Consider the following 17,351-nt stretch of genomic DNA (forward strand, 5'->3'; position numbering starts at 1 on the left):
GGGAACAGGGGGCTATGCCAGCAGCAGTCTGGACGAGAGTAGGGAACAGGGGGCTATGCCAGCAGCAGTCTGGTCTGGACCAGAGTAGGGAACAGGGGGCTATGCCAGCAGCAGTCTGGACCAGAGTAGGGAACAGGGGGCTATGCCAGCAGCAGTCTGGACCAGAGTAGGGAACAGGGGGCTATGCCAGCAGCAGCAGTCTGGACCAGAGTAGGGAACAGGGGGCTATGCCAGCAGCAGTCTGGTCTGGACCAGAGTAGGGAACAGGGGGCTATGCCAGCAGCAGTCTGGTCTGGACCAGAGTAGGGAACAGGGTGCTATGCCAGCAGCAGTCTGGACCAGAGTAGGGAACAGGGGGCTATGCCAGCAGCAGTCTGGTCTGGACCAGAGTAGGGAACAGGGGGCTATGCCAGCAGCAGTCTGGTCTGGACCAGAATAGGGAACAGGGTGCTATGCCAGCAGCAGTCTGGACCAGAGTAGGGAACAGGGGGCTATGCCAGCAGCAGTCTGGTCTGGACCAGAGTAGGGAACAGGGGGCTATGCCAGCAGCAGTCTGGACCAGAGTAGGGAACAGGGGGCTATGCCAGCAGCAGTCTGGTCTGGACCAGAGTAGGGAACAGGGGGCTATGCCAGCAGCAGTCTGGACCAGAGTAGGGAACAGGGGGCTATGCCAGCAGCAGTCTGGACCAGAGTAGGGAACAGGGGGCTATGCCAGCAGCAGTCTGGACCAGAGTAGGGAACAGGGGGCTATGCCAGCAGCAGTCTGGACCAGAGTAGGGACCAGGGGGCTATGCCAGCAGCAGTCTGGTCTGGACCAGAGTAGGGACCAGGGGGCTATGCCAGCAGCAGTCTGGTCTGGACCAGAGTAGGGAACAGGGGGCTATGCCAGCAGCAGCAGTCTGGACCAGAGTAGGGAACAGGGGGCTATGCCAGCAGCAGTCTGGACCAGAGTAGGGAACAGGGGGCTATGCCAGCAGCAGCAGTCTGGACCAGAGTAGGGAACAGGGGGCTATGCCAGCAGCAGTCTGGACCAGAGTAGGGAACAGGGGGCTATGCCAGCAGCAGTCTGGACCAGAGTAGGGAACAGGGGGGCTATGCCAGCAGCAGTCTGGTCTGGACCAGAGTAGGGAACAGGGGGCTATGCCAGCAGCAGTCTGGACCAGAGTAGGGAACAGGGGGCTATGCCAGCAGCAGTCTGGACCAGAGTAGGGAACAGGGGGCTATGCCAGCAGCAGCAGTCTGGACCAGAGTAGGGAACAGGGGGCTATGCCAGCAGCAGCAGTCTGGACCAGAGTAGGGAACAGGGGGCTATGCCAGCAGCAGTCTGGTCTGAACCAGAGTAGGGAACAGGGGGCTATGCCAGCAGCAGTCTGGTCTGAACCAGAGTAGGGAACAGGGGGCTATGCCAGCAGCAGTCTGGACCAGAGTAGGGAACAGGGGGCTATGCCAGCAGCAGTCTGGTCTGAACCAGAGTAGGGAACAGGGGGCTATGCCAGCAGCAGTCTGAACCAGAGTAGGGAACAGGGGGCTATGCCAGCAGCAGCAGTCTGGACCAGAGTAGGGAACAGGGGGCTATGCCAGCAGCAGTCTGGTCTGGACCAGAGTAGGGAACAGGGGGCTATGCCAGCAGCAGTCTGGTCTGGACCAGAGTAGGGAACAGGGGGCTATGCCAGCAGCAGTCTGGTCTGGACCAGAGTAGGGAACAGGGGGCTATGCCAGCAGCAGTCTGGTCTGGACCAGAGTAGGGAACAGGGGGCTATGCCAGCAGCAGTCTGGACCAGAGTAGGGAACAGGGGGCTATGCCAGCAGCAGTCTGGTCTGGACCAGAGTAGGGAACAGGGTGCTATGCCAGCAGCAGTCTGGTCTGGACCAGAGTAGGGAACAGGGGGCTATGCCAGCAGCAGTCTGGACCAGAGTAGGGAACAGGGGGCTATGCCAGCAGCAGTCTGGTCTGGACCAGAGTAGGGAACAGGGGGCTATGCCAGCAGCAGTCTGGACCAGAGTAGGGAACAGGGGGCTATGCCAGCAGCAGTCTGGACCAGAGTAGGGAACAGGGGGCTATGCCAGCAGCAGTCTGGACCAGAGTAGGGAACAGGGGGCTATGCCAGCAGCAGTCTGGTCTGGACCAGAGTAGGGAACAGGGGGCTATGCCAGCAGCAGCAGTCTGGACCAGAGTAGGGAACAGGGGGCTATGCCAGCAGCAGTCTGGTCTGGACCAGAGTAGGGAACAGGGGGCTATGCCAGCAGCAGTCTGGTCTGGACCAGAGTAGGGAACAGGGGGCTATGCCAGCAGCAGTCTGGTCTGGACCAGAGTAGGGAACAGGGGGCTATGCCAGCAGCAGTCTGGACCAGAGTAGGGAACAGGGGGCTATGCCAGCAGCAGTCTGGTCTGGACCAGAGTTTGGGAACAGGGGGCTATGCCAGCAGCAGTCTGGTCTGGACCAGAGTAGGGAACAGGGGGCTATGCCAGCAGCAGTCTGGACCAGAGTAGGGAACAGGGGGCTATGCCAGCAGCAGTCTGGTCTGGACCAGAGTAGCGAACAGGGGGCTATGCCAGCAGCAGTCTGGACCAGAGTAGGGAACAGGGGGCTATGCCAGCAGCAGTCTGGACCAGAGTAGGGAACAGGGGGCTATGCCAGCAGCAGTCTGGACCAGAGTAGGGAACAGGGGGCTATGCCAGCAGCAGTCTGGACCAGAGTAGGGAACAGGGGGCTATGCCAGCAGCAGTCTGGACCAGAGTAGGGAACAGGGGGCTATGCCAGCAGCAGCAGTCTGGACCAGAGTAGGGAACAGGGGGCTATGCCAGCAGCAGTCTGGTCTGGACCAGAGTAGGGAACAGGGGGCTATGCCAGCAGCAGTCTGGTCTGGACCAGAGTAGGGAACAGGGGGCTATGCCAGCAGCAGTCTGGTCTGGACCAGAGTAGGGAACAGGGGGCTATGCCAGCAGCAGTCTGGACCAGAGTAGGGAACAGGGTGCTATGCCAGCAGCAGTCTGGACCAGAGTAGGGAACAGGGGGCTATGCCAGCAGCAGTCTGGTCTGGACCAGAGTAGGGAACAGGGGGCTATGCCAGCAGCAGTCTGGACCAGAGTAGGGAACAGGGGGCTATGCCAGCAGCAGTCTGGTCTGGACCAGAGTAGCGAACAGGGGGCTATGCCAGCAGCAGTCTGGACCAGAGTAGGGAACAGGGGGCTATGCCAGCAGCAGTCTGGACCAGAGTAGGGAACAGGGGGCTATGCCAGCAGCAGTCTGGACCAGAGTAGGGAACAGGGGGCTATGCCAGCAGCAGTCTGGACCAGAGTAGGGAACAGGGGGCTATGCCAGCAGCAGTCTGGACCAGAGTAGGGAACAGGGGGCTATGCCAGCAGCAGCAGTCTGGACCAGAGTAGGGAACAGGGGGCTATGCCAGCAGCAGTCTGGTCTGGACCAGAGTAGGGAACAGGGGGCTATGCCAGCAGCAGTCTGGTCTGGACCAGAGTAGGGAACAGGGGGCTATGCCAGCAGCAGTCTGGTCTGGACCAGAGTAGGGAACAGGGGGCTATGCCAGCAGCAGTCTGGACCAGAGTAGGGAACAGGGTGCTATGCCAGCAGCAGTCTGGACCAGAGTAGGGAACAGGGGGCTATGCCAGCAGCAGTCTGGTCTGGACCAGAGTAGGGAACAGGGGGCTATGCCAGCAGCAGTCTGGACCAGAGTAGGGAACAGGGGGCTATGCCAGCAGCAGTCTGGACCAGAGTAGGGAACAGGGGGCTATGCCAGCAGCAGTCTGGTCTGGACCAGAGTAGGGAACAGGGGGCTATGCCAGCAGCAGTCTGGTCTGGACCAGAGTAGGGAACAGGGTGCTATGCCAGCAGCAGTCTGGACCAGAGTAGGGAACAGGGGGCTATGCCAGCAGCAGTCTGGTCTGGACCAGAGTAGGGAACAGGGTGCTATGCCAGCAGCAGTCTGGACCAGAGTAGGGAACAGGGGGCTATGCCAGCAGCAGTCTGGTCTGGACCAGAGTAGGGAACAGGGGGCTATGCCAGCAGCAGTCTGGTCTGGACCAGAATAGGGAACAGGGTGCTATGCCAGCAGCAGTCTGGACCAGAGTAGGGAACAGGGGGCTATGACAGCAGCAGTCTGGTCTGGACCAGAGTAGGGAACAGGGGGCTATGCCAGCAGCAGTCTGGACCAGAGTAGGGAACAGGGGGCTATGCCAGCAGCAGTCTGGTCTGGACCAGAGTAGGGAACAGGGGGCTATGCCAGCAGCAGTCTGGACCAGAGTAGGGAACAGGGGGCTATGCCAGCAGCAGTCTGGACCAGAGTAGGGAACAGGGGGCTATGCCAGCAGCAGCAGTCTGGACCAGAGTAGGGAACAGGGGGCTATGCCAGCAGCAGTCTGGTCTGGACCAGAGTAGGGAACAGGGGGCTATGCCAGCAGCAGTCTGGTCTGGACCAGAGTAGGGAACAGGGTGCTATGCCAGCAGCAGTCTGGACCAGAGTAGGGAACAGGGGGCTATGCCAGCAGCAGTCTGGTCTGGACCAGAGTAGGGAACAGGGGGCTATGCCAGCAGCAGTCTGGTCTGGACCAGAATAGGGAACAGGGTGCTATGCCAGCAGCAGTCTGGACCAGAGTAGGGAACAGGGGGCTATGCCAGCAGCAGTCTGGTCTGGACCAGAGTAGGGAACAGGGGGCTATGCCAGCAGCAGTCTGGACCAGAGTAGGGAACAGGGGGCTATGCCAGCAGCAGTCTGGTCTGGACCAGAGTAGGGAACAGGGGGCTATGCCAGCAGCAGTCTGGACCAGAGTAGGGAACAGGGTGCTATGCCAGCAGCAGTCTGGACCAGAGTAGGGAACAGGGGGCTATGCCAGCAGCAGTCTGGACCAGAGTAGGGAACAGGGGGCTATGCCAGCAGCAGTCTGGACCAGAGTAGGGACCAGGGGGCTATGCCAGCAGCAGTCTGGTCTGGACCAGAGTAGGGACCAGGGGGCTATGCCAGCAGCAGTCTGGTCTGGACCAGAGTAGGGAACAGGGGGCTATGCCAGCAGCAGCAGTCTGGACCAGAGTAGGGAACAGGGGGCTATGCCAGCAGCAGTCTGGACCAGAGTAGGGAACAGGGGGCTATGCCAGCAGCAGCAGTCTGGACCAGAGTAGGGAACAGGGGGCTATGCCAGCAGCAGTCTGGACCAGAGTAGGGAACAGGGGGCTATGCCAGCAGCAGTCTGGACCAGAGTAGGGAACAGGGGGGCTATGCCAGCAGCAGTCTGGTCTGGACCAGAGTAGGGAACAGGGGGCTATGCCAGCAGCAGCCTGGACCAGAGTAGGGAACAGGGGGCTATGCCAGCAGCAGTTTGGACCAGAGTAGGGAACAGGGGGCTATGCCAGCAGCAGTCTGGTCTGGACCAGAGTAGGGAACAGGGGGCTATGCCAGCAGCAGTCTGGACCAGAGTAGGGAACAGGGGGCTATGCCAGCAGCAGTCTGGACCAGAGTAGGGAACAGGGGGCTATGCCAGCAGCAGTCTGGTCTGGACCAGAGTAGGGAACAGGGTGCTATGCCAGCAGCAGTCTGGTCTGGACCAGAGTAGGGAACAGGGGGCTATGCCAGCAGCAGTCTGGACCAGAGTAGGGAACAGGGGGCTATGCCAGCAGCAGTCTGGTCTGGACCAGAGTAGGGAACAGGGGGCTATGCCAGCAGCAGTCTGGACCAGAGTAGGGAACAGGGGGCTATGCCAGCAGCAGTCTGGTCTGGACCAGAGTAGGGAACAGGGGGCTATGCCAGCAGCAGTCTGGTCTGGACCAGAGTAGGGAACAGGGGGCTATGCCAGCAGCAGTCTGGTCTGGACCAGAGTAGGGAACAGGGGGCTATGCCAGCAGCAGTCTGGTCTGGACCAGAGTAGGGAACAGGGGGCTATGCCAGCAGCAGTTTGGACCAGAGTAGGGAACAGGGGGCTATGCCAGCAGCAGTCTGGTCTGGACCAGAGTAGCGAACAGGGGGCTATGCCAGCAGCAGTCTGGTCTGGACCAGAGTAGGGAACAGGGGGCTATGCCAGCAGCAGTCTGGACCAGAGTAGGGAACAGGGGGCTATGCCAATAGCAGTCTGGACCAGAGTAGGGAACAGGGGGCTATGCCAGCAGCAGCAGTCTGGACCAGAGTAGGGAACAGGGGGGCTATGCCAGCAGCAGTCTGGACCAGAGTAGGGAACAGGGGGCTATGCCAGCAGCAGTCTGGACCAGAGTAGGGAACAGGGGGCTATGCCAGCAGCAGTCTGGACCAGAGTAGGGAACAGGGTGCTATGCCAGCAGCAGTCTGGTCTGGACCAGAGTAGGGAACAGGGGGCTATGCCAGCAGCAGTCTGGTCTGGACCAGAGTAGGGAACAGGGGGCTATGCCAGCAGCAGTCTGGTCTGGACCAGAGTAGGGAACAGGGGGCTATGCCAGCAGCAGTCTGGTCTGGACCAGAGTAGGGAACAGGGGGCTATGCCAGCAGCAGTCTGGTCTGGACCAGAGTAGGGAACAGGGGGCTATGCCAGCAGCAGTCTGGTCTGGACCAGAGTAGGGAACAGGGGGCTATGCCAGCAGCAGTCTGGTCTGGACCAGAGTAGGGAACAGGGGGCTATGCCAGCAGCAGTCTGGACCAGAGTAGGGAACAGGGGGCTATGCCAGCAGCAGTCTGGTCTGGACCAGAGTAGGGAACAGGGGGCTATGCCAGCAGCAGTCTGGACCAGAGTAGGGAACAGGGGGCTATGCCAGCAGCAGTCTGGACCAGAGTAGGGAACAGGGGGCTATGCCAGCAGCAGTCTGGTCTGGACCAGAGTAGGGAACAGGGTGCTATGCCAGCAGCAGTCTGGACCAGAGTAGGGAACAGGGGGCTATGCCAGCAGCAGCAGTCTGGACCAGAGTAGGGAACAGGGGGCTATGCCAGCAGCAGTCTGGTCTGGACCAGAGTAGGGAACAGGGGGCTATGCCAGCAGCAGTCTGGACCAGAGTAGGGAACAGGGGGCTATGCCAGCAGCAGTCTGGACCAGAGTAGGGAACAGGGGGCTATGCCAGCAGCAGTCTGGTCTGGACCAGAGTAGGGAACAGGGGGCTATGCCAGCAGCAGTCTGGTCTGGACCAGAGTAGGGAACAGGGGGCTATGCCAGCAGCAGTCTGGTCTGGACCAGAGTAGGGAACAGGGGGCTATGCCAGCAGCAGTCTGGACCAGAGTAGGGAACAGGGGGCTATGCCAGCAGCAGTCTGGTCCAGAGTAGCGAACAGGGGGCTATGCCAGCAGCAGTCTGGACCAGAGTAGGGAACAGGGGGCTATGCCAGCAGCAGTCTGGACCAGAGTAGGGAACAGGGGGCTATGCCAGCAGCAGTCTGGACCAGAGTAGGGAACAGGGGGCTATGCCAGCAGCAGTCTGGACCAGAGTAGGGAACAGGGGGCTATGCCAGCAGCAGCAGTCTGGACCAGAGTAGGGAACAGGGGGCTATGCCAGCAGCAGTCTGGTCTGGACCAGAGTAGGGAACAGGGGGCTATGCCAGCAGCAGTCTGGTCTGGACCAGAGTAGGGAACAGGGGGCTATGCCAGCAGCAGTCTGGTCTGGACCAGAGTAGGGAACAGGGTGCTATGCCAGCAGCAGTCTGGACCAGAGTAGGGAACAGGGGGCTATGCCAGCAGCAGTCTGGTCTGGACCAGAGTAGGGAACAGGGTGCTATGCCAGCAGCAGTCTGGACCAGAGTAGGGAACAGGGTGCTATGCCAGCAGCAGTCTGGTCTGGACCAGAGTAGGGAACAGGGGGCTATGCCAGCAGCAGTCTGGTCTGGACCAGAGTAGGGAACAGGGTGCTATGCCAGCAGCAGTCTGGACCAGAGTAGGGAACAGGGTGCTATGCCAGCAGCAGTCTGGACCAGAGTAGGGAACAGGGGGCTATGCCAGCAGCAGTCTGGTCTGGACCAGAGTAGGGAACAGGGTGCTATGCCAGCAGCAGTCTGGACCAGAGTAGGGAACAGGGGGCTATGCCAGCAGCAGTCTGGTCTGGACCAGAGTAGGTTACAGGGGGCTATGCCAGCAGCAGTCTGGTCTGGACCAGAGTAGGGAACAGGGTGCTATGCCAGCAGCAGTCTGGACCAGAGTAGGGAACAGGGGGGCTATGCCAGCAGCAGTCTGGTCTGGACCAGAGTAGGGAACAGGGTGCTATGCCAGCAGCAGTCTGGTCTGGACCAGAGTAGGGAACAGGGGGCTATGCCAGCAGCAGTCTGGTCTGGACCAGAGTAGGGAACAGGGGGCTATGCCAGCAGCAGTCTGGTCTGGACCAGAGTAGGGAACAGGGGGCTATGCCAGCAGCAGTCTGGTCTGGACCAGAGTAGGGAACAGGGGGCTATGCCAGCAGCAGTCTGGACCAGAGTAGGGAACAGGGTGCTATGCCAGCAGCAGTCTGGTCTGGACCAGAGTAGGGAACAGGGGGCTATGCCAGCAGCAGTCTGGTCTGGACCAGAGTAGGGAACAGGGGGCTATGCCAGCAGCAGTCTGGTCTGGACCAGAGTAGGGAACAGGGGGCTATGCCAGCAGCAGTCTGATCTGGACCAGAGTAGGGAACAGGGGGCTATGCCAGCAGCAGTCTGGACCAGAGTAGGGAACAGGGGGCTATGCCAGCAGCAGTCTGGACCAGAGTAGGGAACAGGGGGCTATGCCAGCAGCAGTCTGGTTCTCACCTTTAGGTCCTGGAGGTTGAAGGGGTCCTCAAAGATGTAAGCAGCGTCCGCTCCCACAGCGATACCGGCGTAGGTTGCCAGGTAACCACAGTAGCCTCCCATAGTTTCCACTACGAACACCCTTCTCTTGGTCCCTGTAGCCGACTGCTTAATCTTATCACAACTCTGAGGAGGGGATGGACAGAGAGGGGCAGGTTAGAGACACCACTAAAGACTCAAAGGGTCAATCTGCAGTTCCTACATCCATTTATGGACATGAGTTTAGAGCAGCTGTCGTAACCCATCAGAACCCCAAATATAAGCTTGTTTTACTCCTTTGTTCGTAAACAAAGTAAATGTAAACAAACACTGTATAGCCTCAAAACATGGTTAAACCAATAAACATGGTTAAAACATGGTTAAACTGTAAATATGGTTAAACGTATAAACATGGCTAAACCTATAAACATGGTTAAAACATGTTTAAACCTATAAACATGGTTACAACTATAAACATGGTTACAACTATAAACATGGTTACATCTATAAACATGGTTAAATCTATAAACATGGTTAAAACATGGTTAAACCTATAAACATGGTTACAACTATAAACATGGTTAAAACATGGTTACAACTATAAACATGGTTACAACTATAAACATGGTTAAAACATGGTTACAACTATAAACATGGTTAAAACATGGTTACAACTATAAACATGGTTACAACTATAAACATGGTTAAAACATGGTTACAACTATAAACATGGTTAAAACATGGTTACAACTATAAACATGGTTACATCTATAAACATGGTTAAAACATGGTTAAACCTATAAACATGGTTACATCTATAAACATGGTTAAAACATGGTTACAACTATAAACATGGTTAGAACTATAAACATGGTTAAAACATGGTTACAACTATAAACATGGTTAAAACATGGTTACAACTATAAACATGGTTACAACTATAAACATGGTTAAAACATGGTTACAACTATAAACATGGTTAAAACATGGTTACATCTATAAACATGGTTAAAGCATGGTTACATCTATAAACATGGTTACATCTATAAACATGGTTACAACTATAAACATGGTTAAAACATGGTTACAACTATAAACATGGTTAAAACATGGTTACAACTATAAACATGGTTAAAACATGGTTACAACTATAAACATGGTTAAACCTATAAACATGGTTACAACTATAAACATGGTTAAACTATAAACATGGTTAAAACATGGTTACAACTATAAACATGGTTACACCTATACACATGGTTAAAACATGGTTACAACTATAAACATGGTTACACCTATACACATGGTTACACCTATAAACATGGTTACAACTATAAACATGGTTAAACCATGGTTACAACTATAAACATGGTTAAACCTATAAACATGGTTACAACTATAAACATGGTTAAAACATGGTTAAAACATGGTTAAAACATGGTTACAACTATAAACATGGTTACAACTATAAACATGGTTACAACTATAAACATGGTTACAACTACAAACATGGTTACAACTACAAACATGGTTAAAACATGGTTACACCTATAAACATGGTTACAACTATAAACATGGTTACAACTATAAACATGGTTACAACTATACACATGGTTACACCTATACACATGGTTACAACTATAAACATGGTTAAACCTATAAACATGGTTAAACCTATAAACATGGTTAAAACATGGTTAAAACATGGTTAAAACATGGTTACAACTATAAACATGGTTACAACTATAAACATGGTTACAACTATAAACATGGTTACAACTACAAACATGGTTACAACTACAAACATGGTTAAAACATGGTTACACCTATAAACATGGTTACACCTATAAACATGGTTACAACTATAAACATGGTTACAACTATAAACATGGTTACAACTATAAACATGGTTACAACTACAAACATGGTTACAACTACAAACATGGTTAAAACATGGTTACAACTATAAACATGGTTACAACTATAAACATGGTTACAACTATAAACATGGTTACAACTATAAACATGGTTACAACTATAAACATGGTTACAACTACAAACATGGTTACAACTATAAACATGGTTACAACTATAAACATGGTTACAACTATAAACATGGTTACAACTACAAACATGGTTACAACTACAAACATGGTTAAAACATGGTTACACCTATAAACATGGTTACAACTACAAACATGTTTACAACTATAAACATGGTTAAAACATGGTTACACCTATACACATGGTTACAACTATAAACATGGTTACAACTATAAACATGGTTACAACTATAAACATGGTTAAAACATGGTTACAACTATAAACATGGTTACAACAATAAACATGGTTACATCTATAAACATGGTTACACCTATAAACATGGTTACAACTATGAACATGGTTACAACTATAAACATGGTTAAACCATGGTTACAACTATAAACATGGTTACACCTATAAACATGGTTAAACATGGTTAAACCTATAAACATGGTTACAACTATAAACATGGTTAAAACATGGTTACAACTATAAACATGGTTACAACTATAAACATGGTTACACCTATAAACATGGTTACACCTATAAACATGGTTAAAACATGGTTACAACTATAAACATGGTTACAACTATAAACATGGTTACAACTATAAACATGGTTACAACTATAAACATGGTTACAACTATAAACATGGTTACAACTATAAACATGGTTACACCTATAAACATGGTTAAAACATGGTTACAACTATAAACATGGTTAAACCTATAAACATGGTTACAACTATAAACATGGTTACAACTATAAACATGGTTACAACTATAAACATGGTTAAACCATGGTTACAACTATAAACATGGTTACAACTATAAACATGGTTAAAACATGGTTACAACTATAAACATGGTTACAACTATAAACATGGTTACAACTATAAACATGGTTACAACTATAAACATGGTTACAACTATAAACATGGTTACACCTATAAACATGGTTAAAACATGGTTACAACTATAAACATGGTTACAACTATAAACATGGTTAAAACATGGTTACAACTATAAACATGGTTACAACTATAAACATGGTTAAACCTATAAACATGGTTACAACTATAAACATGGTTACAACTATAAACATGGTTACACCTATAAACATGGTTAAAACATGGTTACAACTATAAACATGGTTACAACTATAAACATGGTTAAACCTATAAACATGGTTACAACTATAAACATGGTTACAACTATAAACATGGTTAAACCATGGTTACAACTATAAACATGGTTACAACTATAAACATGGTTAAAACATGGTTACAACTATAAACATGGTTACAACTATAAACATGGTTAAACCTATAAACATGGTTACAACTATAAACATGGTTACAACTATAAACATGGTTACACCTATAAACATGGTTAAAACATGGTTACAACTATAAACATGGTTACAACTATAAACATGGTTAAAACATGGTTACAACTATAAACATGGTTACAACTATAAACATGGTTAAACCTATAAACATGGTTACAACTATAAACATGGTTACAACTATAAACATGGTTACAACTATAAACATGGTTAAACTATAAACATGGTTAAAACATGGTTACTATTATAAACATGGTTAAACTATAAACATGGTTAAACTATAAACATGGTTAAAACATGGTTAAACCTATAAACATGGTTACAACTATAAACATGGTTACAACTATAAACATGGTTACAACTACAAACATGGTTACAACTATAAACATGGTTACAACTATAAACATGGTTAAAACATGGTTACAACTATAAACATGGTTACAACTATAAACATGGTTACAACTATAACATTTCTCCAAAACAGTGGCAGGGAATCCACTTTGTTATTGTTTCAACAGTGGATTGCACATTTAACTTCCTAACATAACAACTATTACGAGGCCTCTGTGTGATGTTACTATGCTAAAACAGGCCCTGCTAAGGGAACAGAGTTGGAGATGAAGGGGCCTGGTCCAGACATCTGGTTGGCCTCATGTTTTTAAATAGGTGTCCATCTAGATTCACCTGCCATCTCGTTGCCAGAGACGACCACACTGAAAACGAACCTTTGGGTTTTATTGTGTTCTATCTTTCATCAGATCAGACTGACCTCCATGGCAGCATTGACAGCCGTGTCTGCCCCCAGACTGAAGTCTGTCCCGGGTACGTTGTTACTGATGGTGGCAGGGATCACCACCATGGGGATACACAACTCGTCAAAACTACTGCGAGCATCATATAACTCCAGCACGCCCTCGTACGCCTGTAGAGAACACACACACACACACAGGGGTTAGTAAATCGTTGTCCTACAGTATGTTACATATACAGTACACACACACACACACCATGGGGATACACAACTCGTCAAAACTACTACGAGCATCATATAACTCCAGCACGCCCTCGTACGCCTGTAGAGAACACACACACACACACACACACACACACACACACACACACACACACACACACCCCCCCCCCATCAGATGGAGGCCATTAGCAGTGACTGTCTAACACAGTATTATTTCAGAAATTATCCAATACCCATCAACACAGTCACATTGTTTAGTCTTTCTAACAGCTAATGACATGAACTTTAAAATGAAATAGTACATTACATCGTAGAAAGATCAAATAACAGAACATATGTGACAAAAACAACATTTTGAGGAGGGAGGCCATATAAAATCTATTATCTGATGCAGCACGCCCGCCATGTACGCCATTAAGGAATACTAACACCATCTCAATAGAACGTTCCGTCTGTAACTGGTACCTCAAATCCCCCAACGATCAGCAGTGCCTGGATTTTATGCTTGTTGATGGTGTCCACGATCTTCTGCATGCAGGTACTGGGAAGGGTTCTGTAGAACACAACAAAAAAAAACACACCAAACACAATTCAGGAGGACATCTTCCTAATTTTAAAAAAGGGCACACCAATAACCACATTGAGTCCAAACTAATCAACTGCTTTCCCCCCCCTAGTCATCATTGTAAACAAACCGTTTAGTCCCCAGAAGAGATCCACCCTGGCCAGTCCATCCAGCCACACCATGCCACTCCATCTCTGTCACCTGGTAGAGGAAAAACACACGTCAGTCAATCAATATCGTTATTGTCCCCATTTGAAAATGTGCAGTCAGGATTATAATCAGTCAGTTCTCTCTGTCTGAGATGGCACCCTAGTTTAGACTGAGTGTCTGAGATTATCCCCACATGGATTATCACAATTTCATTTTGAATTCCGTAAAGGGAGTGTGAAAGAAGTGAACAAAATTATTGCTGTCTACCATTAATGACAAGCCACCTTGTTCTGAAAGATTAGAGGATAATAGCAGACGATATTGCCGCTCCTATTTGCCACATCTTCAATTTAAGCCTACTAGAGAGTGTGTGCCCTCAGGCCTGGAGGGAAGCTAAAGTCATTCTGCTACCTAAGAATAGAAAAAGCCCCCTTTACTGGCTCAAACAGCCGACCAACCAGCCTGTTACCAATCCTTCGTAAACTTCTGGAAAAATTGTGTTCGACCAGATAAAATGCTATTTCATAGTAAACAAATTGACAACAGACTTTCAACACGCTTCTAGAGAAGGACATTCAACAAGCATAGCACTTACACAAATGAGTGATGATTGGCTGAGAGAAATTGATGGTAAAATGATTGTGGGGGGCTGTTTTGTTAGACTTCAATGCGGCTTTTGACATTATCGATCATTGTCTGCTGCTGGAAAAACGTGTGTGTTATGGCTTTACACACCCTGCTATATTGTGGATAAAGAGTTACCTGTCTAACAGAACACAGAGGGTGTTCTTTAACCTCTTGACGCTAGGGGTCAGTTTTTTAAATTTTGAATTTAAAAAAAATAACGTTCCCAAGGTAAACGGACTATTTCTCAGGTCCAGATCGTAGAATATGCATATAATTTACAGATTAGGATAGAAAACACTCCAAAGTTTCCAAAAACGGTCAAAATATTGTCTGTGAGTATAACAGAACTGATTCTGCAGGCGAAAACCTGAGAAAATCTAACCCGGAAGTGTGTTTTTATTTTATTTTATTTTTAAAAATCTGTCTTTCTTCCATTTAAAGGGGTATCAACCAGATTCCTTTTCCAATGGCTTCTTCAGGCTGTGACCAGGCTTTAGACATAGTTTCAGGCTTTTATTTTGAAAAATGAGCGAGATTTTTCAAAAGTAGTCAGGTGTCCTCTGATTAGTTCCTGCGCGCGAGAGGGTAGCTCTCCATTTTCTTTTTATCTCTTATTGAATAGGTTACGGTCCGGTTGAAATATTATCGATTATGTTTGTTAAAAACAACCTGACGATTGATTATAAAAAACATTTGACATGTTTCTACGAACATTACGGATACTTTTTGGAATTTTCGTCGAACGGAACGAGGCTTTGGTTTTCTGAACATAACGCGCAACCCAAATTGCGTTTTTTTGTTATAAAAGTAATATTTATCGAACAAAAATAACATTTGTTGTGTAACTGGGAGTCTCGTGAGTGCAAACATCAGAAGATTATCAAAGGTAAGCGATTAATTAGATTGCTTTTCTGACTTTCGTGACCATGCTAATTTGGGGCGAGCTGTTGTAGCATTGATTGATACACTCACAAAAGCTTGGATTGCTTTCGCTGCAAAGCATATTTTCAAAATCTGACACAATAGGTGGATTAACAACAAGCTAAGCTATGTTTTGGTATATTTCACTTGTGATTGCATGATTATAAATATTGTTAGTAATATTTTGCGCCCTGCAATTCAGCGGTTGTTTAGGAAAATGATCCCGCTAAAGGGATCCGTAGCGCAGAGAAGTTAATGGAAGCCTCTCCAACATTATCCAGGTAGAATCAGGAATTCCCCAGGGCAGCTGATTAGGCCCCTTGCTTTTTCAAACTTTACTAACGACATACCACTGGCTTTGAGTAAAGCCAGTGTGTCTATGTATGCGGATGACTCAACACTATACATGTCAGCTACTACAGCGACTGAAATGACTGTAACACTTAACAAAGAGTTGAAGTTAGTTTGTGTTGGAGCCTATTTCTTCCTATTTAAGAAATGAGAGGTAGTCCTTCCTGTTAGACAGACAACATTATGCTATAGGCTGGTATATATAGGCTGCTATATCCATCCCACTACTATATAATTATGCTGAATCAATCTACTGTCTCTCTCTCTCTCCATCCATCCATCCATCCATCCATCCATAGCATGTTTAGTGTTGTATACTAAAGAGACTATATCCTCACCGCTCCATTGGCCAGCCCCTCGAAGCCGTCGTTGACAGAGTAGACCTTGTGACCGTAGGCCAGCGCCACCCTGACAGCCGAGCGCACCGCTGCATTCATCCCTGCTGCTGGAGCGCCCACATTCAGCACCGCCAGCGTGTGGCCGCTCTGAAGAAACATGAGACAGTCTACAGCCATGGGAGTAATGTCTCACAGTCAATATTAGGGCTTCCCGAGTGGCTCAGCGTTCTAAGGCACTGCATCTCAGTGCAAGAGACGTCACTACAGTCCCCGGTTCAAATCCAGGCTGTATCACATCCGTCCGCACAATTGGCCCCAGGTCGTCCAGGTTTGGCCGGGGATAGGCCGTCATTGTAAATAGGAATTTGTGCTTAACTGACTTGCCTAGTTAAATAAAGGTTGAATACATTACCTTGGTAACAGCAGGCTTCTGAAAGGCTAGCAGTTTGTACATGTTCCAGTTGTTCTCGAAGCTCCTAAACAAAGAAGAAATAATATTCAGAAAACATATATCAAATGTTCTTAATATCACATTCATTATATCAAATGTACATACATACTCCATAATGCACTACCATTCAACAGTTTGGGGAAGTTTGGGTCACTTAGAAATGTCTTTGTTATTTAAAAGAAAAGCACATTTTTTGTCCTTTAAAATTACATCAAAATGATCAGAAATACAGTGTAGACATTGTTAATGTTGTAAATTACTATTGTAGCTGGAAACGACTGATTTTTTATGGAATATCTACATAGGCGTACAGAGGCCCATTATCAGCAACCATCACTCCTGTGTTTCAATGGCACGTTGTGTTAGCTAATCCAAGTTTATCATTTTAAAAGGCTAATTGATCATTAGAAAACCCTTTTGAAATTATGCTATGTGGAGTACAGCAGGTCAGCCACCAGGGGGAGACTCGTCAAGGCCTGGTGACAGACGGAGTATACATCATTAAGCGATGGCTCCATCTGCTGGACGTGCCAGGTCTCGACGGCTCTCCACCCAGGACTAATTGGGGCTGATTGGGCAGTTTGTGAGTAATCAAGGGCTGATTGCTCACCAGCTGTACAAGCCCCATAAAGCTGCCAGAAGGGCATCACACAGGGGAAGACTGGGGGACGTGAGGTGACTTCCATGTAGTTGGAGACAGTAACCGAAGCTAAGAAGAGAGAGTTGAGTTTGTGTGCCCGACCGGATACAGCAAGACCCAGAAGACGGTGTCCCGGAGCCCAGAAGACGGTGTCCCAGAGCCCAGAAGACGGTATCCCAGAAGACGGTATCCCAGAGCCCAGAAGACGGTATCCCAGAGCCCAGAAGACGGTATCCCAGAGAGGGTCTCATTGG

At 48.9% G+C, this 17,351-nt stretch overlaps 1 protein-coding gene across 1 annotated transcript in view; it reads right to left on the minus strand.

Moving 5' to 3' along the window:
- Positions 1 to 17,351, minus strand: part of pfkla (phosphofructokinase, liver a) — an 83,371-nt gene that overhangs the window by 17,706 nt on the left and 48,314 nt on the right. The window contains exons 12-17 of the mRNA XM_071341928.1: positions 16,419 to 16,482; positions 16,007 to 16,153; positions 13,750 to 13,820; positions 13,520 to 13,607; positions 12,851 to 13,003; positions 8,673 to 8,837 (exon numbers count right to left, since the gene is read on the minus strand). Of these exons, the coding sequence (XP_071198029.1) occupies positions 8,673 to 8,837; positions 12,851 to 13,003; positions 13,520 to 13,607; positions 13,750 to 13,820; positions 16,007 to 16,153; positions 16,419 to 16,482 (688 nt within the window). The remainder of the gene's footprint in view (positions 1 to 8,672; positions 8,838 to 12,850; positions 13,004 to 13,519; positions 13,608 to 13,749; positions 13,821 to 16,006; positions 16,154 to 16,418; positions 16,483 to 17,351) is intronic.

This window comes from Salvelinus alpinus, chromosome 14 (assembly GCF_045679555.1).
Source record: "Salvelinus alpinus chromosome 14, SLU_Salpinus.1, whole genome shotgun sequence".
In the NCBI taxonomy this organism is placed as follows: domain Eukaryota; kingdom Metazoa; phylum Chordata; class Actinopteri; order Salmoniformes; family Salmonidae; genus Salvelinus; species Salvelinus alpinus.